At 35.0% G+C, this 24,707-nt stretch overlaps 1 protein-coding gene across 2 annotated transcripts in view; it reads right to left on the bottom strand.

Moving 5' to 3' along the window:
- Positions 1-273: 273 nt before the first annotated feature.
- The window catches only part of RAB28 (RAB28, member RAS oncogene family), a 126,896-nt gene continuing 102,462 nt past the window's right edge, over positions 274-24,707 (bottom strand). The window contains exons 5-8 of one of the 2 annotated variants that reach the window (XM_043973171.1): positions 20,501-20,604; positions 14,598-14,675; positions 3,460-3,554; positions 274-1,242 (exon numbers count right to left, since the gene is read on the bottom strand). In XM_043973171.1, coding sequence (XP_043829106.1) covers positions 3,465-3,554; positions 14,598-14,675; positions 20,501-20,604 — 272 coding nt within the window. In that variant the 3' untranslated portion in view covers positions 274-1,242; positions 3,460-3,464. The remainder of the gene's footprint in view (positions 1,243-3,459; positions 3,555-14,597; positions 14,676-20,500; positions 20,605-24,707) is intronic. The other variant, XM_043973173.1, reaches the window with a different exon arrangement.

Raw genomic sequence — 24,707 nt, 5'->3', positions numbered from 1 at the left:
AAATTAGAAATTCGTCCAGTCAGTTCTTCCAAGTTTGAAATATGAATAACGTAGATAACAACCTCCACTTATACCTTAGTAGATGATCTTTGAGAGATGCTGTGACTGAAAAATCCATGGCCCTTCAGTCAACCTGGTGAAAAACCTTTCCCAAATTAGATGGGCTAGTCTTCAGACAATAGTCCATCACTGGAATTCTAAATATGATATCCAAGTAGAATTTGTGTGCTGCTTGAATAAAGTAAGGTATCAGAAATATAATTCAAATAGGGGTGATTTAAATAAATTTATTTGAGGGAGAAAAAGAATATTTGAACATCAGGTATAGTCTGATCCACATTGATCCAGCAATACTTCATAACTCATCTTAATCACATAACTAAGAAAACAGTCTGTGAAAGCAACTTCACATTATAGCTGGTAAATGTTGATCAAAATTCATAAAGCAATCTAACCTGAGTTTTATACAATACATGATGACCATGATACAGTAAGAAAAATACAATATCAAATACTCACTACTCAGTGAGTTTCCAGCTACAATATGAACAATTTAAGACCTTTTTTAGAATGAAAAAATATTATTAGAGCTTTATTTTAAGCATTTTCAATTAGATACAGCTTTGTACAGTTTTGATCACTCTATATATACCAAAGGAATTCCTTCTAATTCATTTCTAGATAAAATATATTATTCATTTAACTGTTTTTCTCTGACAATAGCATCTGAATTTCACTTTGCTACATAAGAGTTTAGACCACAGAATCAGACAAGTGTGGCAAAATACCTTGCTTGGACTTGGGTGGTTTTCAAATGTAGGCAACCTAATTTATGTTAACATTGGTAGAAGAGATGTAGACATTCTTAAAGAGTATAGATATCATTACATACAAAAAAGTAATGTATTCCAAAGAATAGACTCTCGATATTTGGTTTCAAACTGTGGGATCCAAAGGCTGAATCCTTGACAATTCAAGAAATTGCCTACTGCTTTGCAACACAAATGATGTAGTGGTTTGTTGTTGTTTTTTTTCTTTTTGTGCTATTGAGATGGCCACTGTCAAAACAAAAGTTCTTAGCAGTCCTTGAGCCCATCCATGGAAGAGGTATGCAGCCTGCCAAATTGATCATTACAAAGAAAAATGTGTTCACTGAACTGTACACATCGAGCTTCTAGGAGGGTTAACAGTTTTTGACACAGGCTCCTGATTGTAGTTTACAATATCTGCCTTCACCACCCTCTGTCATAAAAGAAAACAAAGTTATTATTGGAGTATCAGAAATAAGCACAATTTAGAAACAGATCTAATATTTTTATTTTGTGAACTTCGCTGACCTCTGGAAAGTACACATTTTAACTGAAGTGTTCATACCAACACTAAAAGAACTGATTAAAATAAGCTCTATATTGGTCACCTAATAAGAAATCATGCTTGAGCAGAAACTTGTATTAACTTAGGACCAAATGTATGTGTGAAATTTAAGTATGCATTATAAACTTTGTATAATTCAATTGAAACTTTCTATCTTACTAATAAACTAAACATGACTAAATCATCACAAGAAAATTAAAATTAACCATTTGCAAATAGTTGTTTGGGTAATTTTTTGGCTCATCAAGTTTCAATGGTGGAAAAAAAACATATTATGTGTTTATATGACAAATGCCATATACCACTAACCACATGTAAGAACAATACCTTTGTTGCTGATGCATAATCATTTGCAAATAAGAAAGTAGTAAATGTACATGTTATTGTATATTAATGTTATGATGACTATAAGAAACACACTTTGGGTCTAAATTTTATTTTGGTAAACTTAGAATAAATACTAAGAATACACCACATGCAAATATATCTAACATATCTCCTTTTCTTCCTTTCATGTACTTAATGTGATCTATATTCTATTAATTAGTTAATACATACAGAGTCTACCAGAAAGACTCTAGGTTAGAGCTGTCATATTTCTTTAACATCAGTCAAATCTAACTAGAATAAGAAATTCAGTTCAGTCTGGTTCACAATGGATCCTCTGTATAGGCTTTATTGAATGAATTGGGAAATGTTAGACTTCTATGTGACCCAGAAGCAGCATTCCTGTAATTCTGAGACTGATGTCATAGTCACCATTATAGAACGTTAGACTAGAAATGTATCTTTTTCAGTTTAAAAAAAAAACCCTAACTTGCAGTCTCATATCTGGGTCATATAGACTTGGCTTCATATATTTTGGAAGTATTTAATAAAAAATTGGGCAGATGGTTGACCACCAAAGGGATGAGTTTTTTTGGCCTCAGCAACTGACAAAACCATCTACTAAGGAGTGGTAGGGCTGAAACCTAGACTGAAAGAGGGATTTGCCCACACCAAATAATGTATCCTTTGAAGTACTGAATGATGTTAGGCAGCACACTCTAGGATAATATTTATAAAGATACTGTTCTAGTCCACAAAAAAGGTTCCCATTCTGGGTCTGGGATATTAACACATGCAAATCCCTTGGGTACCAATTAATGTGCTTTGAATTAAGAAGCAGCAAGTTATGGTGGGAAAAGCACTGAACTTGAGGTCAGGGTCCCGGGGTCCACTTTCCAGTTCTGCTGCTTACTAGCTGTATGACTTTCAGGGAGTTATCTGAAGCTTAGTTTGTTCAAATGTAAAATGGAGATTATAATATGTGCCTTAAATACCACATGTAAAGCACACAGTGTCCATGTATCAAGTGGGGAGGGTAGCCTGGTGAGAGCCTAAAGGCTTAAGTTTGTGAAGACAATTTGTAAAGTGAAAAAAGCTTTACAAAGAAGTGGTAGTCTTACAGTACCCTCAAAACCTATAAGCTCTTTTTAAAAATTCCTAATGCACTTCCAAGTTATATCTTACTGTTTAGGATATGGCAAAGTCAGTAATACATATACATACAACTTTAAGGAAGCAACTTTTTAAAAAGAACACAATAAAGTAGTAGTACCACAATGTTCACTTTTAAGTGGTAACTTCAACCAAAACATTCTCAACTGTTTTCATCTCTTCTTTTATGTCTACACACACAAATGGCTATCTGAAGATAACTCAGAGCAAAAACAAAAACAAAAACATAATCAAAAAATCCACCACCGTCTCAATTATTAAGGTGTTTCAGAAAAAGTGTTAGGATCTGAATTACCAAGTAGCTGCTTCAATTTTCCACTTTACTTAACAGAAAATAAACATTTAGAAAGCCAAATAGTTTTGAAATATTATTAATTTGTACATAAATTCTTATTTAAATTGTAACCATTTCACAAAGGTTTTCAAACAAAGCTGGTATGTTATTTATTGATCTGCAAAATTTTCTCTGTTATATGGGCTTCCTGTTGGTAAAAATATTATAGAAACAAGTCATATGTAACAAAAAGATATTTGGGTACCACCCTTCTTTCCCACCCATAATTGCAATAATTGATCCAATAATACCTGAACTACTGTAAAGAACAGATTTTACTCTGTGTAGAGTTGAGGTGTTGATTATCTTCTTCCGGATACTTCACTATTTCTGCCCTGACAATATGCTGTCAAATTCCGTACACAACAGACAAACAAAGAGGAGAAGAAAGAAAAATTTTTAAAAAGAGAAGAGAGAGAGAGAGAGAGAGAGAGAGAGAGAGAGAGAGAGAGAGAGAGAGAGAGGGAGAGAGAGAGAGAGAGAGAGAGAGAGAGAGAGAGAGAGAGAGAGAGAGAGAGAGAGAGAGAGAAGGGGAGAGGGAAAAAAGAGAAAGAAGATTCAATAACTGAAAAAAATGAACAGTTCAGAAAAAAAAAAAGAAAATCAACACATTTAACATGCAGTCAAAGATATAGGAAAATTTAAACATAAAAAAGGAAAGAGGAGTAAAAATCCAAGAGCCAATTTTCTTTATCACCCTATTTAATTACCAAAATAGAGAACTGTAAATTGAGTCTATAAAACACGAGTTTACTTCTTGGGGACTGCCTCATCACATATATATACAGGATACATAACAATGTTGTGAATGATTAGACTTTTCTCTATTAGGAATTAGTAAGAATATTATATACAGATATATATGATGTAAATGTTTATTTAGTAGCATTTCTAGTCATGAAATATCTCAATTCATTTTTCATTACATTCCCTCCCTTGCCCCCATGACCACTCATTACTTCTCCCAGCCACCCACAAAAAAGCATATTTATATAAAAATTTCATGATGGATTCCAATTTCATAAATGCAAATCTCCATTAGGTTTAAATAAAAAGCTCCATAACAGTTATTATGAAGTTCTGTTTCCTTAAACTGTTAAGAAAGTTAATTAAAGCAATCCAAATGAAAATATTTTCCCAATGAGATCAAGCATAGATAAAAAGTGCTATGGCAGAAAGATCACTGGAATGGGGTTCAGAAGACCCATTTAGGATTTCAGGCTCTGCCACTTAATATAAAGTCAGGCAACTTCTCTCAGTCTTAGTTTCCTTACCTGTTAAACGAGAGAATCACACTACATTAATTCTAACATTTTTCCAGAGCCAAATACTACAATCCTATCCAGCACTACAACTGCCTTGTTTTGAAGATCAAACGAGATAATATATGTGGAAGTACATTGTACCTGTAAAGCTCTACACATACATAAGTGGCTATTATTATTATTTCCATTCCTATAGCTCTTAAGGGCAAAGCTAACATGTCAAATAATAAGAAAATCATTTATTAGGTGCATTCTATGCACTAGATACTGAAGATACAAATAATTAAAAAAAAAAAAACTTTATTCTTAAAGAGCTTATAGTCTCATGAGGGAAATACTTACATATAGAAGGCAGGACAGAATAAATACAAAAAGATCAGAGCCCAGACAAGTGATTTCATTAGTTTAAGGCACTCTTGATAAGGACCTTCCAACATGGATGCAGGTTGACCCTAGGAGATTAAGTGACTTGCTGAGGGTCACATAGGAGGGATGTGTCAGAGGTGAAAACTGGAACCCAGGAAAAAGGGTGCTAGTAATGGGCAGGGATCCAACCTGGCTTTCTGTAGAAGAGGGCATTTGAGCAGCAACTTTGAGGGAACCATTACATGACAGCAAGAAAAAATATTTAACAAATGACTGTGGAAAATACAAAATATGTCATACATAAAATGGAGAGAACTTATTATTGAGAAACTTCAAAAATGAAAGGATCTGAATTTCCTATGCTGCTTCAAATATAAAAATGCGAATAATCACTTCTACCTATGATGCATTTTGAAGGATTTTCTGTTTTTGTGCTCTATCTAAAACCACACCATCATAAGTGTAGGGAGCTCCCTGGGAAAAAGGTTCCTCTATCCATGTAGATCAATATTAACTGTTCTACAACTCAGTCTTAGAAAGCTGTGAATGGCATTAAGAAGTTAATTGACTTGACTTACCATGGGTTTCACAACTAAGACATGTCAGAGATAGGATTTGAGGCCTAGTTATTTTAACTTCTAGAGCAGGACAAATAGGTAGAACAAGTACTATTCCCATTTTGCAAAAGAGGAAACCGACCTCAGAGAAGCTGAGAGTTGCCCATAGGTAATAAGTGTCCATATCAGAATTTAAAACCAGATCTTCTAACTCCAGCTCCAGAAGTCTTTCCACTATCTCTAAATGTTTACATGACATTTTCCTCCATTTCAGCACAACTGCATTTAACCAAAATTTAAATACATACTGAATTAATGATATTAAAAACATATAAAAAATTTAAATTAAAAAAACATATGCAGTACACATGCTGACAGCATCTATAAAGGAAAGATTGGTAAACAAAAAATAGAAATTGGGAGTATGTTAAATGGTCTGGGTTTATTATTAGTCCCTGAATTGTTTTTCTTTGGTTTTAACTGATGAACTTCATATTATCTTATCTAGTGAAAAAGACTCATCATTTTCTTTAAAAGACTCTTGGTCGAGGGGCAGCTAGGTGGCACAGTGGATAAAGCACTGGCCCTGGATTCAGGAGTACCTGAGTTCAAACCCGGCCACAGACACTTGACATTTACTAGCTGTGTGACCCTAGGCAAGTCACTTAACCCTCATTGCCCCGCAAAAAACAAAAAACAAAAACAAAAATGTTACTAACAGCTGAATAAAGTTTGATTAGAGGATACAGTTATAATTTAATTTTTTATTAAACCAAACTCTCGAGGTAAAATAAAAAGTTATTTTTGTAGTCAGTAAGCTATTCATTAATCCCCCCAAATGCTGCTTTTAATCCCAATGTATAAATTGGTTCCAGACCTGAATTCAAGTCACTTTGCACTAATGCTCTAACATTAATGACTTCAATTTTCAACATATTAACAAAGGCATAAAGGCAGTAGCACTTTTCCTTCAGGCACTGTACTTTCCCCACAGAGATATGTGACATATCTGTGTCAAAAACCATAACCACGATCCTGCTCAATTCCAATTTCAGGAAATTGCCTTCCCTCAGCAGAAATCTCAATTTCCAGGTCCTGAGAAGTGCCCCCAAATCCCTGGCTAATCAGTAGCTATTTTTTTTTTTACTTTTCTTTGTTTTGATAAAAAATATTAATTATTCAGTGTTAAAAACTTTTATTTTTGGTGCCAAAAATAAAATTCCCAAGTATTCTCTAATTCTTGGGCTTTCAATATATGGCTAACCTAATCCAAAGTCCAAAGGTGACCTCCTTACCCTAACTAAAGTGAGATTTTAAACTCCACCCCACCCAAAAATCTTTGCCTAATTAACAAGCATACATAAATTAGGAGACCAACAGGAAATTTGACGTTTTTGGCTATGTGAGCCAATTCTAGGCAATGTTTGGATCTATCTGTTTTTCTGATAGTAAATTTTCTTTTTGAAACTGAGGTTAAGAGACATTATCTAGGGGGCAGCTAGGTGGTGCAGTGGATAGAGCACCAGCCCTGGGAATCAGGAGGACCTGAGTTCAAATCTGACTTCAGACATTTGACACTTACTAGCTGTGTGACCCTAGGCAAGTCACTTAACCCTCACTGCACCACCAAAAAAAAAAAAAAAGAAGAGAGAGAGAGACAGACATTATCTATGCTGTAATCTGGAGTCAGAATTGACATATACCCCGACTACTCTTAAAAGTGGTTTAGTCAGGGGCAGCTAGGTGGCGCAGTGGATAGAGCACCGGCCCTGGAGTTCAAATCCAGCCTCAGACACTTAACACACACTTACTAGCTGTGTGACCTCGGGCAAGTCACTTAACCCCAATTGCCTCACTAAAAAAAAAAAAAAAGTGGTTTAGTCTATTAAATAGTCAATATATTAATCAATTATTAAATATTTTAAAAAATCAAAACTGATCAATTACTAGCAACGACAAGGCAGATAAGCCAGCTTAACTGAGGCAGCAAGACATCCTGGGGAAAGCAGGGAGGCAGCATGTGCCAAGCAGAGCAAACCACCACTACTACCTTGACACAGTCATCTCCCTTCAGACCCTTGTAGGGAAAGGCCCAGAATCCTGAACCCAAGAGTCAAAGAAGAAGTGACATTAAGGGAAAGGCACTAATATCTAGTTTACTACCGCATCTAAGGACCATAAAACTTTTCCATCTAACTTTCAGCTGAAACCTTCTAAATGTGTTGTTCTCCCCGTGCCCCCCAGAATGTGAGCTTTCTGAGAGCTGAGACTGTATCATTTTTCCATTTATATCACCAGTGCTGAGCACAGTGCTTTACAAAGAATAACTGCTAAATAAAGGCTTCATTCATTCAATAAGCATCTAATTCAGCCCTTCTGAATAAATAAGAATGAAATTGTTTTACTACTCTAGTATCATTTAAAAACTGCAGTTTTAAAAATTACATATTGCTCATCTCTTATGAATAAAAAATTTGCCCCATGAACATTTGGATTTCTGATGACATGGCCCTTAACTTTAAAAACTTGAATTCTTCTTGTCCAGATGAATTCCCCCTTCATTCGACCTATAGTATGTTTTATATTCCTCTCCTTACTTCAGTGGGTCTGTGACCTTATTGATGTAGATGCTTTCTCCAACTGCAATGGTACAGTCAGAACTTTTCCCATGTGACTCTTTTGTCTATCCCACTGACTTCATTATTATTGTATGACTGTGAAACCTGGACATTCTACCAGCTCCATGCCAGGAAACTGAATTGCTTCCATTTGAATTGTCTTGGGAAGATTCTGAAGATCACCTGGTAGGATAAGGCAGCAGACACTAAGATTCCTTCTTGCAAATGCTACTGTAGAGGGCTCAACTCGGATGGGCTGGCCATGTTGTTCGAACGTCACATGTATGCTTTCCTAAAAAACTATTTTATGGAGAACTCACACGGAGCAAGTGCTCACATGGTGGTCAGAAAAAGCAATACAAGGATACTTTCAAGAACTTTGGAATTGATTGCATGATGTGGGAGACAATGACACAGTACTGCCTAGCACGGTATGCCCTGATCAAAGAAAGGTGTGTGCTTTATGAGCAAAGCAGAATTGAAGTAGCTCAAAAGAAACGTGAGATGCACAAATTTAGAGAATTCACCCCAAATGTTCATATGGACTATTCACACCTGACCTGAGGTAGAGCATTCTGAGTTTGTATTGGTCTGATCAACCACAGTTGGACACACTGTAACTTGACTCTAGCATAGTGATGTCATTTTGGTCCTCTTCGAGAACAGACAACAGCCAGACCAGAACCAAATGCTTTTCTTTTTTCTTTTTTAAGACGAACCAGCCACCCAAAAGGCTAAGGGAGGTTTTCTTCTTGATCTCTTGATATCAAAGTTGTACCAATGCAGAATGGAGGCTACCAACTGTAATCCCTCACTTACGTATACAAATGGTCCATTTCCAGTCCTGTATCTCTGTCTAAAGGGATTACTTACACACACTGTTCATCATTCATAATGTTTCACTCTACTTATACCGGGGCAGATTGGTGGCACAGTAGATAGAATGGCAGGCCTGGAGGAAGGAAGATTCATCTTCTTGAGTTCAAATCTGGCCCCTGACAGTTACTAGCAATATGACCCTGCGTAAGTCACTGAATTTAACCTGATTTATCTCAGTTTCCTCCTCTGTAAAATGAATTAGAGAAGGAAATGGAAAACTACTCCAGTATATTTGCCAAGAAAACCCCAAATTGGGTCACAAAGAGTCAAGACATAACTGAAAATGACTGAACAACAAACAACACAAGTCTATCACTGTATGTCTCCATTGTTCTCCCAGTGGCCTGCAATTCTGATTCTTGGAAGATTGTATTAATGTATGATTTGTGGGTGCATCATATGAATGGAAAAATACTGGTCCTAAAAGGATGAAATTTTGTTTCAAGAGGCAGACTGGGGACACTGAAAGCTCTTTGTAATTTCCCAAATGCTATTTTGCCCACTCTTTTCTGGCTATTGGATTCTGGGCCTAGGTCAATGTGAAGCTGGTAGGGTCTGTCAAAATATATCTACTTTGGATTGGTTCTTTAGAAACATATCCTTTGGTTATGTATTTCATTCTAGACAAAAGGTATTTTTCATTGGCTTAGGGTTGTTTTGTTCTCCTGTGTGGGACTATTACCTTCACATTTCATTCAGGTAAAACCCTTCCCTTTTTATTTCAAGGCTCCGGTTGAGGAAACTGAGGTAGAGGTTTAGTTGACTTGTCCAGGGTCACAGAGCTAGTGTCTGAGGACAAATTTGAACTCAGTTCTTCCTGACTCTGGGTCCACTGTAAAATGAATTCTTTTACCCCCTTAGGCCTACATACATTTTAAAAATATTAACATGAGAAAATTGTAAAGTTGTTCTTTCAAATTTCATTTGATAACCTCAAATGTAAAATGGGAATAATAATTGCATCTATGCCTCAGGGTGGTTGTGAGGATCAAATGAGATAACATTTGTAAAGTGCTTAGCATGTTGCTTGGCACATAGGAGATGCTATATAAATGCTAGATACTGTTATTATTATTACTGTTATGAATCATCCAGATATTCCTTTCCATAACTCTCAGGTGGCACACTCTAATTAGTAAACAAATCACAGGTAAGTAACACATGGTTTTAGGTTAATTTCCCGATTAGTCAAGTTCACTTTCAAAATTGTTCTCACTGAACAGGGTTATTTCTTCCCTCTCAACATAACCCAATGCAATCCAACTAGCAATCATTGAGCACTTATAGTGTGAAAGGTACTACACTAGGCTCTGGATTTTTAAAAAAAGACACACATACAAAGGATATAACGACAAAATGAAAGCCATTCTCCATTCGGTCTCTTACATTCCACTAGGAGGATACGATATGCAAACAGGTAAATGTGGGTATACATGCATGCATGCATCTATCTACCAGTCTACCTGTAAACAGAAATAACATTTAATGTTATATGTATTACATATAACACAAATGTATCTGATACAACATGCAAACAGGTAAGTATATAGGCATAATATAAATACATAGAGTGTGTATATATATTCGTTTATGTATGTTTGCGTGTTGTATATAATTTTTATACATAGCTGTTTAAACATCATATTCTCCTCATAGAATGTAAGGTTCTTTTAAGGTAGAGAATGTTTTTTGTCTTTGTATATACACATGTATGTATGCACACATGTAGATTAAATGTATGAGTGTGTGCGCATGTACATACAGACTTGTGTGTGTATAAAAAGCATTAATACCTTGGTATTCATAAAGGCTTCCTGTAAGACATGACACATGAAATGATGGAAACCTGAGACTCTACAAGGGAAAGATAAGGAAGGCAAATTTTCTAAGCATAAGCAAGAGCCTATACAAAGGCATGGAGGCAGGGAAAAGTGAGTCTACTCTTAGGACTTCAAGTACCTCATCTATGTAAGTGACTTATCCATTAATTATCATATCCCATTTTGGCAAGGAACTAAATTCTGTACCTGTAAGAAAAACTCCTAATAGATCAAAGGAAAAATGACTCTTCAACTAAAATTCCAAAAAGTTTATTCAGTATTTTAAGTAAATTCAAATTCACCAAACGTTTCTTTGTGATTCATGCAAAGTTGCTTTGTTTACTAAGTACTTTAAAATCATATACGAAAATGTCTTCTTCTAGTAAATATACTACCACCCTGACTTCTCCTAGGTCTCCACTTCCTCACAAAAGGTCAAAATCTCCTTCACCATATGTCCATTTAATCAATCAATAACCAAATTCTGTGAGTTCTTCCTCCTAGGGTCTTCGTCTATGTTTCTATCACTGCCATCAAGATAATTCAAGTATTATCCCTTCATGCTAAGACTACTGCAGGGACTTCATCTGGTCTCCGCCTTAGGATTTACTCCCAAGGATACTTATGCCAGAAAAATAACCAACAGTCAATCAATAAGCATTTAAGAATCTACTATGCGCCTCTTTCATCATATTCTTCTGTGTAAAAACCTACTCTAGGAAACCTTTGCTGATTTCACAGAGTATTTTCTCCCTCCTTCAAAGCACTTCAGATCTCTTTTTTCCCTCATCATTTGTATCTTATATTTATCTGGGTGCGTACCATATCTACCCCAAGTCCTTCAGGATAGGAACTGTAATTTTTATGTTTATAATCCTCAGAAGCTAAGGTAATACCTTATACATAATAGTACTCATGATTATTGAAAATGTTTACTGACTGGATAAATGAGTGAGTAGAAAAATTTCATGGGAGGTGGGAAGTGGGGGGCAGGGAAGAAAGTATGTCTTCACTTTATGTGCAAGGTGAGGAAAAAAACTATTGTTGTCAATCACACATGCCATTCACCACATTTAACAGTCTAAATTTTAGAATATATTCCATTATTATAATGTTTGTGCCAGGATATATAAATTGTTGTTACAACAATACAGTTTATAAAGCCTAAATTGGTAGTTTTAATGCCCATTCTTAGTCTGAAATGAGCATTATTAATATGCTATATCTGGAGAGAAGAAAAAGTCACAAAGACTTATATAAGCTATACATATTAGTACAAAAAAGAGTGCATTTAAGCAGGACCTGTCAGCTTTGAGCAGTTTCTTTAAGAATTCTATTTTTTATTTTATATTCCTCTTTTGTAAAAGAAAGGAATTCTAGACAAGTTTTGAAAACTATAAATTGATCTTATTATATACTTGAAAAAGAAAAATGAGCCATATATAACAATCCTGTAGTTTCACACACAATCCTCTTTTTCTATTCTGTATACATGCAAATACCCTATTCATTTGGTGTTTAAGGGCATAAATTTTTCTAAAGATTAAATTCTTCCCTTTTAAAATGTTTTCCCTCCATTTCCACATGGCTTAGGCCATATTTTGATGAAATAATATGTATTCCAAACTAGAAAAAATAATAAACCTTATGTGGGATTGGCAATATAAAAAGTAATTTCTTACTACCAGATTATCTTATTAAAATAAAGGTAGCTGGGGGCAGCTAGGTGGTGCAGTGGATAAAGCACCTGCCCTGGATTCAGGAGGACCTGAGTTCAAAACTGGCCTCAGACACTTGACACTTACTAGCTGTGTGACCCTGGGCAAGTCACTTAACCCTCATTGCCCTGCAAAAACAAAAACAAAACCCCCCAAAATAAAATAAAATAAAATAAAATAAAAGTAGTTGGGGGCAGCGAGGTGGCGCAGTAGATAAAGCACTGATCCTGGATTCAGGATGACCTGAGTTCAAATCCAGCATCAAACACTTGCCACTTACTAGCTGTGTGACCCTGGGCAAGCCACTAAAAATAAATAAATAAATAAACAGACAAACGAACGAATGAATGAATGAAAGTAGTTTTAAAAAATTCATCCCCCAACCTGATAAGCATACAGAGCCTTGACTTACTTCCTGGAAACAATATAAAAAAAATCAATGAAAAAGCATAATATAATTATGAAATACATTTTACCCAGGAGAATAAAAGAGCCTAGAGTTTCATAATGAATGCAAGTTACATCTTTCTGATTCCTAACCAAACAACATATATTAAGCACCTACTGTGTGCAAGGCACTGTGCTAGTCTATAAAACTACAAATACAAATAATGAAATAATCCCTACTTACAAAGGATTTACATTCTATCATGAAAATAAGTTCACACAAAAGTAGGTACATAATACATATAAAGAGAATTAAAAGCAAATAAAAATACAATTCACAAATACCATATCCCTATCTTTAAAATGAACAAATGACTCAAACAACACAGCTCTTTAGTAGAATTGAGACTTAGTCCTAGGTCATTTTTTGGTTTACTCTTGCCACAGACTAAACCAATTTATCCATGTTATCCCAATTTATCTTCACAATAGCCCACAGCAGGAAGGGGAGATATACCGACAGAGTATAAGCTCCACCAAGTTCTATCAAACTATAAAGGCTCTGAGTATGGGACTGCTTATGAACCCTGTGTGTTGTCTAAGGAGTAGACTGGAAACTTATCACCAGGTTGGTTAATATCCTTGAGAACAAAGATTGCTATTTGTATCTTTGTACTTGCAGTGCCTAGCACAGTACCTTGCACAGTCAACACTTAATAAATGAATGAAAGGTTTGAAAATTACATGGATACAGGGGCAGCTAGATGGCGCAGTGGATAGAGCACCGGCCCTGGAGTCAGGAGTACCTGAGTTCAAATCCGGCCTCAGACACTTAACACTTACTAGCTGTGTAACCCTGGGCAAGTCACTTAACCCCAATTGCCTCACTAAAAATAAAAAAAGAAAGAAAAAAAAATTACATGGATACAGTGATGCAAAAATCATCTACTAAATTTTAGAAGAGTTAAAATCTGTGTTGGTGGAAAGAGCACCCATAACAATGGAATTATAGACCTATTATGTAATGAAATGAAGATTATGAATAAGTACAAGAAAGATAGGGAGGGCTAAAATAAGAGAAAATACACTTTACATTCACACACACACACACACACACACACACACACACACACACGCACACAAGAACAAAAAAACAAAAAAAAGAGGGGAAAGGAAAACTTCACTCATTCAGATACATGGAAAACTCATATCAACCAGTCAAAAGTTAGATATATAGAACAATTTTTAAGAAAGGTCACTTTTTTTAAAAAGGTCATTTTACAACTTTGAATTACATTCAGTAGGCTAATGAAGTACTGCCAAGTAAAAGATGTGGGGGACTTCAATAAATATGTTAGAAAATAACTGCACTTAACACAGAAACTTGGTGTATAAGTTAATACTTTTTTAGTTTTCTCTCTGCAGCAAATCAAATATTAACTTTTTGATGTTTTTATTACTGATTTGGCCTATTATACCCAAAAGTAACACAAGAAACTTTACTTTGACCCATAAAGAAATTTCACAAATTATAACTAATGGATTTCACCACATTAAATATTGTCAAGAATTAATATCTGTCTTCGCCAAAAAGATTCAAATAAAAGGTAAATCGTCTATTTTCATAGAAAGAATGCTTTTCACCTTTCAGCAGCAAAACTCTGATGCACCATATTTATGATGATATTTGAAATAAATACACTAGCACAGAAGTGTGAAATGGACCTTTAAAAAAACCTCTTAAAATTATGTTTAAAGCATAATATTCAGGACAATCACCTGTGACTGTTCCATTTCTGCCTTGTTTAATTTGATCCCAAGGATTTCTGCAGCAACTCTCTGAAAACACAGGAAGACCTGTAACAAGAAGAGTAAAAATGATTAAAAGCAGACATCCTCAAGTTACCTTTAAATGCATCAAGTTTTTCTTCAATTCTAAACAGTGAATGTTGCAAAAATATGATGTCCTGTACAATTCTGAAAATAAGTTATCTGGAAAACAGTGTCATTATAAATATCATGATGTTAAAATGATTAAATAATAATTTTTAAAGATAGCATATGGGATACTGGATTGTTAAAATGAACTTGAAGATGTATCCCTTAACAGTTTTCAAAGGTCATGTATATGGCTACATCCTGATTTGTAAGAATAATGACTCTCATGGAGTGGTTGCATGTTTTTGAATTTGCACTATTCAAAGTTATAATTATGTAAACTATGTTCACTGATTCAAGCCCAATGTATGTAGGCAGTGCAAATTTGAATAATGCAACCACTTCACATAGTTCCTTATTCATACTACTCAGGAATGACTGGGATGTAAAATATTGCTTCCAATATAAAATTGTAGCTATTATATCTGAATAAATTACAGCCTTTTAAAATAATAAAAGTATAAAATTGAAAAGTGGTTTATAAATCCCTCAAGAGCTTAAAACTGGATTGGTCCAAACTAATTTTTGATCTTCATCTGTAAGTTCATTAAGTGTGACACACATACTTCTTGAATTCAATTTCTCACTTCTCATCCCATGAAAAATGCTCTTTAAATTGGTTTTAGGGGGCAGCTAGGTGGCGCAGTAGATAGAGCACTAGTCCTGGATTCAGGAGTATTTGAGTTCAAATCCGGCCTCAGACACTTGACACTTATTAACTGTGTGACCCTGGGCAAGTCACTTAACCCTCACTGCCCCACCAAAAAACCAAAAAAAGAAAAATTGGTTTAGTCTGTCTCAGGCAAGGGTAAACCAAAAAATGACCTAGGACTAAGCCTCAATTCTACTAAAGAGCTGTGTTATTTGAGTGAGGCATTTGTTCATTTTAAAGATAGGGATAGCTGTTCTTTGTCCTTTGTTCTGGAGTTAAGTGAGGGAGGGCTATGCAAGGTCACCAACCTCACTTTCCTCCAGAGCCATCTGGATCCAGTGGCAAGATATACATTTGGACAACTGAAGATGGCCCCAAATATTTGAGTTTTTTGAGGCAATTGGGATTAAGTGAGTCACCCAGAGTCACACAGCTATTAAATTTCTTAATTAAATTAAGATTTGAATTCAGGCCCTCTGGACTGCAGGGCCAGTGCTTTATTCACCATGCCACCCAGCTGCTCCACAGGGACAGCCAGGTTCTCAGTGGATAGAGCACCAGGCCTGTAGTCAGGAAGACCCAAGTTCAAATTTGGCTTCATGCTGACTAGCTTTTGGACCCTGGGCAAGTCACTTAACCTCTTGTTTGCCTCAGTTTCCTCATCTGGAAAATGGGGGTGATAATAATAGCACCTACTTACCAGGGTAATAATACTTACAATATTTGCTTAGCAGAGTACCTGGCACAAACTAATTGCTAAGTTAATATTAGTTATCATTATTTCTTCATTTTTAAAAATAAGGATAATAATATCCTCCCTCTCTATCTCACAGGATTATTGGTTTTTTTGTTGCTGTTTTTGTTTTTTGTAAGGCAGTGAAGGTTAAGTGACTTGCCCAGGGTCACACAGCTAGTAAGTGTCAAGTGTCTGAGGCCAGATTTGTTTTTGTTTTTGTTTTTTAGTGAGGCAATGGGGGTTAAGTGACTTGCCCAGGGTCACACAGCTAGTAAGTGTTAAGTGTCCGAGGCCGGATTTGAACTCAGGTACTCCTGAATCCAGGGCCGGTGCTTTATCCACTGCGCCACCTACCTGCCCCCCTCACAGGGCTATTGTAAGGATAAAATGGGACATGAGAAAGCCTTTGATGAATTATAAAGTGGCATCCAAGTTTAAGTTACTGTTATCCAACCTTTTAATGACTTCCATGGTTCTCCTATCAACACACAGATTTTTCATAAGCTGGTACTCATTTTCAGAGTATGGTAGAAACATTATTCTTCCAAATTATATATCTTTAAGAGACTCCTTAATTTCCTTTTATGATAATTCACTAAGACTTCTATATTTGTCAAATCTATTAATGTACTATGTTATACTTCTTTTCTTTTCTACTTAAATAGTCTACCTAATATATATTCCTACTGAACAGCTTTTACAACTTCTCTAAATGAATGTTTTATTCTAATTGCAAGTGTTGATCATTCACAGCTTGCTGTCACCTGCAAACCAAGAAAAGGCATAATATTACATTATTTAGATCTTTGATTTTTTAAAAAGTCAAATATCAATAAACCCAAGATTAATTTGTTACACATCTGTTTTGACCTTCTTGGCTACAAAGATAACCACCTACTGAAAAAAACTCTTTAGTAATAAAGCAGAATCCTAGGGCTGGGAAAGGAGTTAATGCCTGCACGGACTTAGAAGGGAGAGTGCAGAGACACAACAGTCAATATCAGGGTTCATCCAATGCCTAGTGTTTAACCATGGACACTCCAGCTAGCAAAGCAGAGGAAATGTTGCAAAATATTCTTTATCATAATGTGGAAGTATATCATTTATTTAGTCGAGGAAACAAAGGTAAGCTACTAAATTAATCTACAATACACACACATAAATACATACAAAAATACATAACCACATATATTACACATACACACATATACATATATCCATATAGCATCATGTAATGGACTTCTAATTCTGGATACACATAAATACATACAAACATACATAACTGCATACAATTCATATACACACACATAAACATATACACATATAGCATCATATAATGGACTTCTAATTCTGGCTCTACCATAAACTAGCACTGTGATCTTGGGAAAGTTACTTGAAGTCTCTGAATATCATTTTCATTTGTAAACTAAAAGTTTAATTAAGTGTTCTCTAACATAACTTCCAATTCCAGATCTTTATGATTCCATATGCCATAAGCATACTGTAAAAGGGATTCAGTTCAATTTAATTTTAAAAAACCACTTCTTGACTATTCCTATGTGCCAAGCACTGTGCTGATGACAGCTACAAAGATAAACAAAAAAGCCCCTGTGCTCAAAAAGCATACATTTCCTAGAGGGAAACAACATGTACACAGATAAGTAAATATAAAAAATAAACAGGCATTTTTGGAGACAGTGGCTAAAACACTATTAATGAAGGTTATCAAAAAAGGTCTTCTTTAGGAAGGGGAATCTGACTGGCGTACAAAGGGAGCTTGGAGGTTCCAAGAAGCCTTGGTGAGAAGGAAAAGCATTCTTGGGCAGAAGCTTAGAGATGGGAGATAGCAGGTCATCCATGGGGAACAGAGAATAGGCCACAGTTTGGCTGGAATAGAGGAGTGAATGAACGGGATTAATGTGAAATCAGCCTGGAAAAATAGGTTTGGAGCCTGAATGTTAAGGGCTTTAAATGCCAAACAGAGGTGTTTATATTTTATTCTACAGTCAAGAGAGAATCACTTAAGTTTCTTGAGCAAGGGAGTAATATAGTCAGATCTGTACTTTAGGAATGTCAATTTAACAGTTATATAGAAAATGGATAAAAAAGAGGAAAGACTGGAGGCTAGGAGACCAATTAAGAGGCAATAGCAGATATGAAGCACTCTGCTAAAATCAGAGCTTAGCCATAACTCTAAATTTGCCTGGACTATCCAGTTGGGTCACTCCCCAACCAAGTGATAGAGAGATAGTGAAGATAGTTACTTGAACTTCTCTGGGTATGCCTTAGCAAAATGTAATCATCACTGTCCAAACCTATGAGTGTAATTTGATTCCTGCTAATATGCCCTGCCACCTTCAAGCTCAGCTTCAAATTAAAAAAAAAAAAAACCTGCTGGGATTTTATGATATTTATTATTGTGACTTTGTGTCCAGGTTTGGCACTTAAGAAGTTTTGCGTTTTTCTTAGGCATTTTGAGAAACCACTCAAGTTCTACTCCAATGTTTCATTATGCTATGGAGTTGAGCCTAGGTTCTCAAAGGTTATCCTGATATATCACAAATTTTAGCAAGTCCTAACCAAACTGGAAAGGGTTCAATATGGACCCGGTGACAGACTGTGTCTACCCTACCATATGAAGAACAACCCAGCTTAAGTTAGGAAGAGTCTTCACCAAGTTGGTTTTATATGATGATTATTAATGTTTTGTTCACACTAACTATCAAACTCTATCTACTACAGGATAGAGGGTGATGTGAATTATGCTGGTAGACCCAGAGAAATCACAGTTCCTTGAAGTATATTTTGTTTTTCAAACTAGTATAAATTGCCAACAGGTGAAAAATAGTACCCTAGTCTGAATTAATTAAAAATTAAGACAGTTTCAATTGAGAGAAGTTGCCATGAGTTTCTACTCAGTCATCTTTATATTTTATATACATATATATGTATATATATATATAAAATTCTTTATTAAAATAGCAATGAACTGGGAAACACCATTTTCTTTAAAAGGTGGAAAACATCTAAAAATAGATAGCTTTTTCACTCATCCTTAATTGTTATCTAAAACTATGCACAATTTTTTCTTGTTCAGTCACTTCTGACTCTTCATGACCCCATTTGGGATTTTCTTGACAAAGATACTAGAGTATTTTTCCATTTCCTTCTCCAGCATATTTTATAGATGAGGAAACTGAGGCAAACAGGGTTAAGTGATTTGCTCAGGGCCACACAGTTAGAAAGTGTTTGAAGCCAAACTTACACTCATGTCTTCCAGACTCCAGGCCCAGCACTGTATCCACTGTACCACCTAGCTGTTTAATTTCAATCTCTGGCTTAATATTTTCAAAGTTGGAAAGACTCATTATAAGTAATCTTCAGAACATGCTGGCTTCAAACAACAATCCTGTAGTTCAGTTGTCTTTCATTTTGTCTGGCTTTTCTGCAACATCAACCACAAGCAGTCTATTTACCTGACTTGTCTTTTAAACCTAATTAAAGGGAGAGCACTGCCAATCCCTCTGGCCTCTCCACTTTCCCTTCTTGCTTATTTCCCTACAACCAACAGACATCAAGAGTTACTGAATTGTAGATGATCAGCACTGTGGACCTTCAAGACTGTCTTTTACTACTACACACAATTTAACTGGGCTTTTGTAATATTAAACATTATTTTACTTACTTTTATAAAACAAAATTTGCTTGTCAATTTACCTTTTGGGAAAGAGAAGTGATATATTCTCTCAATATAAGGTTTATACCTTCCTCAGCTAAGTGTGTTATGAATTGAAGGTTCCCATCCCCACACCCTTCTAAAACGGGATCAAATACAAAATTGTTTTTGATACAGAGTATGGAATTACAAAAATCTCCCCTTGGACAAGAAAATATTTTGGGGAAGAGTCATCTCTTCCAGAACAAACCATTTTAAACCAACTTTTATAGAGAATTTAACTTGGTCTTCAAACAGAGGGAAAGTCATTAGAGCCTAAACTAAACGCTGCTCAGGAAATTGTTCAATGTCAAGAACTCTCATGAATATTGGTGAATATAGGAAATATAAAAATGGTTTGGTAAAACACCACTATTCTAAACAATGCAAGGGAATGTCCCACTGCTAGAATGAAACATTTACAAAATCATAACATTATAGAATTTTGGAACTGAAAAAGGCATTTTCTCCCAAATGTAGGTATGTATGTATGTGCATACGTGTACATACACACCCACATACACGCACATACACATAGCTTTAACAAGTTTACAAAACGCATCAAATTGTTAAAGTTTGGCTAAAGCTACTACACATAATTCAAGTGGGTTTTTAGTAATATTAAACATTATTTTACTTACAGAGTCTCCTGTCTTTGCTGACACAAAATGGCTACTGAGGCCATTTTCTTGGCAAAATCGGATGTGTTTATCAAGTTTTACTGTTCTCATGTGCTCCAAATCAACTAGAAAGGCATTCAAAGAAAAACAAAATCCAGCATATTAGTGTTTATAAATAAAATTGTTTAATTATTTTTAACATAAAAGAAAACATATTCTATTTATTCCTATCATAATATAGCAGTGTCTGCTTATCATCTGTCCTATGCCTTATACATAGTAGATGCCTTATAAGTGTTGAATGAATGAGTAAATATATAAATGCATACAGAGAAAAAAAAAGATTTATTTAAAATAAGTTAATAAAATATACATCTCCTACAAATCTGCTTTGAAATAGTTTACAATCTGACATAATTAGAATGTTTTTGAGTTTTATAATTTTAATGCTGTATGGAAAATATCTTATTAGTGTCTAGAAATATCAAAATATTGATTGAATTTTTTATTAAAATATTTCTAATTTCATAAAAGGAGACTTTAGAAAGCTTCTTTTCTTTATATATTTTGAGAATGGTCATTGATTTTCCCAGTGATGGGCTCACAGGAAATAAAGCACTTAAACAAGACAGCATTTTACAGAGAAGTGTTAGGTGGTAAAAGCAGAATATGGAACTCAAATCTTGACAGGTTTTGTCATGTCCATTCCAATTTTTCCAAATTTGATCCTGAAGTAACAGGAATCTATATTGAAAAGTTTCTCTTTTTATTGCATTTCAGTACCAATAAGGGTGTTGACTCAATGCCGTCAAATTATAAGGCAAATATATTCACAAGGATTTAAGGACAACTAGGTTCTTTGAGTCAATACAGGAAAAAAAAACTTAAACTGATTTCCTGAGGAAGGGACTCAACTGACTTGTAAAAACTTGTAAATTTGCAAATCTAGTAAGCCTGCATAATAGTGGCAATTGATTATCAACTGAAAAAATGCTCTTCTACTACATAAAAGGCTTTATTTAAAATGATATTGGAGGTCTTTAATTTGTAGGCTCTGGAGATTTTCTCTAGGAGATTTTTGGTCTAACAGGGGATTCCTAAGCCCCATTTATACTGCTTACCTTGGTTAATGTGGAGCTTTTTTTTTTTTTTTTTGGCCCCATGTTGCTGTTCCTTAAACATCACTGAGGCCTTGTTTACAAGAACAAGCCTAAAAACGCCCAGATACCACAGGCATTAATTTGTGGACAACTAAAATACTAAGCTATTAGCACTAATGTTTATACTACAGTTTATCATAATATTGAAGCTAAAATACTTCTAATTCAACAACAAAAGTAAGAACAAATAATGTCACTAGGAAAAATCCCTAATGAAATCACTAACCAGTTAAATATAAGGCAATGTCACCTTTTTTACTAGAATATTCTCTACCATCAAAAAACACATACATGCAACATATCCCATGTCAAAAGAATTCAATCTAGCATATTAAGCAATATAACAACTGTCTAATGATTGTCTTAAAGAAAACAATTTATTTATTGAGTATATTTTACTTTATTCTACCCTATTCAAATATATAGAGATGTTGGTAGGAAGGGAAGCAGAGATTAAAAAAAAACAACACACAACAGTATGGTTTCTTCAAGAACAGGTCATGCCAGACTAACCTTACTGCATTTTAACAGGTTATTAAACTAGCACATCTGGGAATTCTATGGGCATAGCTTACCAAAATTTTAACAAAGCACTTGACAAAGTATCACTATTCTCACAGAAAAGATGGAGAGATGTGGACTAGATGATAATACAATTAAATGGATTTTTAACTGGTTGAATAGACAGATTCCAAGGGTATTCATTAATAGTTCAACGTCAGTGAGTGTACTCCAGTGGAGTACCCCAAGGATCAGTGTTGGATCCTGTGCTCTTTGATGTTTTTTTCAGTGACGTGTCTTAAGGCATGAATGACATGCTCATCAAATTTTCCAGTAACACAAAGCTTTTCTACCTAGTTTTGCTATGAAGTGAAACTACATGTCTAAAGTTAGAGTTTGCCTACAGTCAAAATAACTATACACAAGTTATGTCAAAATCTATGGTGAAACCCATTAAACAGTGTTCTTATAGCTTTGCAGATCAGTTCACAACCTTCATAATACAAACATTTTATTCAACATAAGAAATTTATATGCCTGCTCTCATTTACCAATGCCTCCTTCTCTTCTTAGTTATGCTTCCTGGTTTGTTGGTAATGATAAATATGAAAGAACAGATTAAGTTTGTTAAATAATTTTAGGCCCAATGGCTAATTAATGTTGGACATCCGGGAATTGCTGAAACTATCTTATCTTTTAGGGGAGCCTGAAAAAGAGGAAGAAAAAGCTTCTAGGATTTATTCATTCTCTGAGGGCTACAATATTTGTGTCAGCTCTACCTGCAAACTCACCAGAATTGTTAAAAAAAAAAACCCAAATTATATCTTCCTTCAAAGATTATTGATTCTATAAACAAGTCCTTCAAGGATTTATGAGTGTTAGTGATCCTATAAGCAGAAAAATATTGTTATTTTATAAACAGTTCATCTGGCCATTTTCAAGGAATTATGTACAATAGTGAGTGAGAACTGAGAACAATTGTTACTTGGTATTTGTAGAATTCAAAAAATGATTCAAGATTGATCCTGAGATAGCCATAAATTTCCAATTCTTTACTTTTTGGCTCCTTATTTAAGCCTTATCTTAAAAAAGTTTTCAAGTTTTTCTTCCCTTCCTAAAAACATGGCATAGTGAATGACAAGAACATTTTGCCTAGGAAGTAAGACTTGAGTTCTAGTCTTGGGACTCTATAACTAGCTGTATGACACTGCGCAAAATAAAATCAACACATGTCTATTAAGTGCCAACCAAATACAAATCATGATATTAAGTGCTGTGTCCCTCCCCTGAAAGATCTCATAGGCTAGCTAGGGAGGCAAGAGACAAATGTGAAAAGTTAAATAACAAAAGAAAAAGGGAAAAGCAAGAGAACATTAAATGTTTCAAACAAGGATAGAAGTATATCACATGGATAACTACTGGATGAGCATTGACAAAAATTATTAGAGTAGATACACTTCTCAAGAGGGGAGTTAGAGAAGGCTTTAAGGATGTGGAATCTGAGCTGACTCATGAAGAACTGATGAGATGTAGGTAACTGAAAAGGAAGAGAAGGAGTAATCCAGGTGGATGAAAAACAAAATGAATTTTCAAAAAACTGTGGTTGAGAAAACCAAGTCGAGTTCACAGGATAACGCGTAAATAAGTTTGGCTAGAGCCGAGAATTTAGAAGCTGATTGTGACGAGAACAAGGGTTTCTGAGCAGGAGAGTTAGTATGGTAGCATCACTTGGGATGAGCTAAATGATATTCAGTCTCCTAAGAATTTATCCACAAAAGTAGGTGACTGGATTAGATAATCTCTACACTGCCCTCTATTATTACGAATACAGTACAATTAAGATAAACTACAATCAACAATTCTGGAACATATCTCCTGAAGATACAAAATAGGAGACATGGAAGCTGAAAACAGTCCCATTGTTTTTACACAGTAAAACCTCTATTTCCATTATGCCACATCAGCATTGCTGAGGCTGTTGGGCTTACTACTATTTTGTTAAAATTGAATATTTTTGGTCATATATGACATTTCAAAAGCAAATTTTTCATTCACCATCTGTAGCAGTAGTTCCAATGTCCCAGCAACGACCTTAGGGAACTATGAGAGGTGCATGCTTATAGTTCCTGACCATCTCATTCATGCTAAGAGGGCTGTGAGCCACACCAATAAAATGACATCGTGTGTTTCCATGGCTAGTCACTTAGTTCATGAGTAGTACTTTCAGCAATGATTCTGGTTTCTTAAAGTAAAAATATTAAGAATATGATAAAGATGACAAAAGCGTGTCTGTAATCATTGAGTTCCAAGTCCACTTTGGCAAAACACCAGGGTGAATCCAATTGTCCCAAAGATTATAATGGCAGTGTCAAAGAAAAAGTAATTTTAATTCATTAAACACCACAGAATCGATCTTCATCTCCATGCCTTTGTTCAATATTTTCTTTAGGTCCATGATCCCCTTCAATTCAATTTGAATAACATTTATTAAGAGCCCACTATACTAAAGACAGTCTGCTAAAAGCTCAAGAAAAAATAAAATTGAAAGACCCTGATTTAAAGAGGTT

This window comes from Dromiciops gliroides, chromosome 6, assembly GCF_019393635.1.
Source record: "Dromiciops gliroides isolate mDroGli1 chromosome 6, mDroGli1.pri, whole genome shotgun sequence".
NCBI lineage: Eukaryota > Metazoa > Chordata > Mammalia > Microbiotheria > Microbiotheriidae > Dromiciops > Dromiciops gliroides.
The sequence above is the reverse complement of the archived record's forward strand: the minus strand, read 5'-3'. Positions and strand labels throughout refer to the sequence as shown.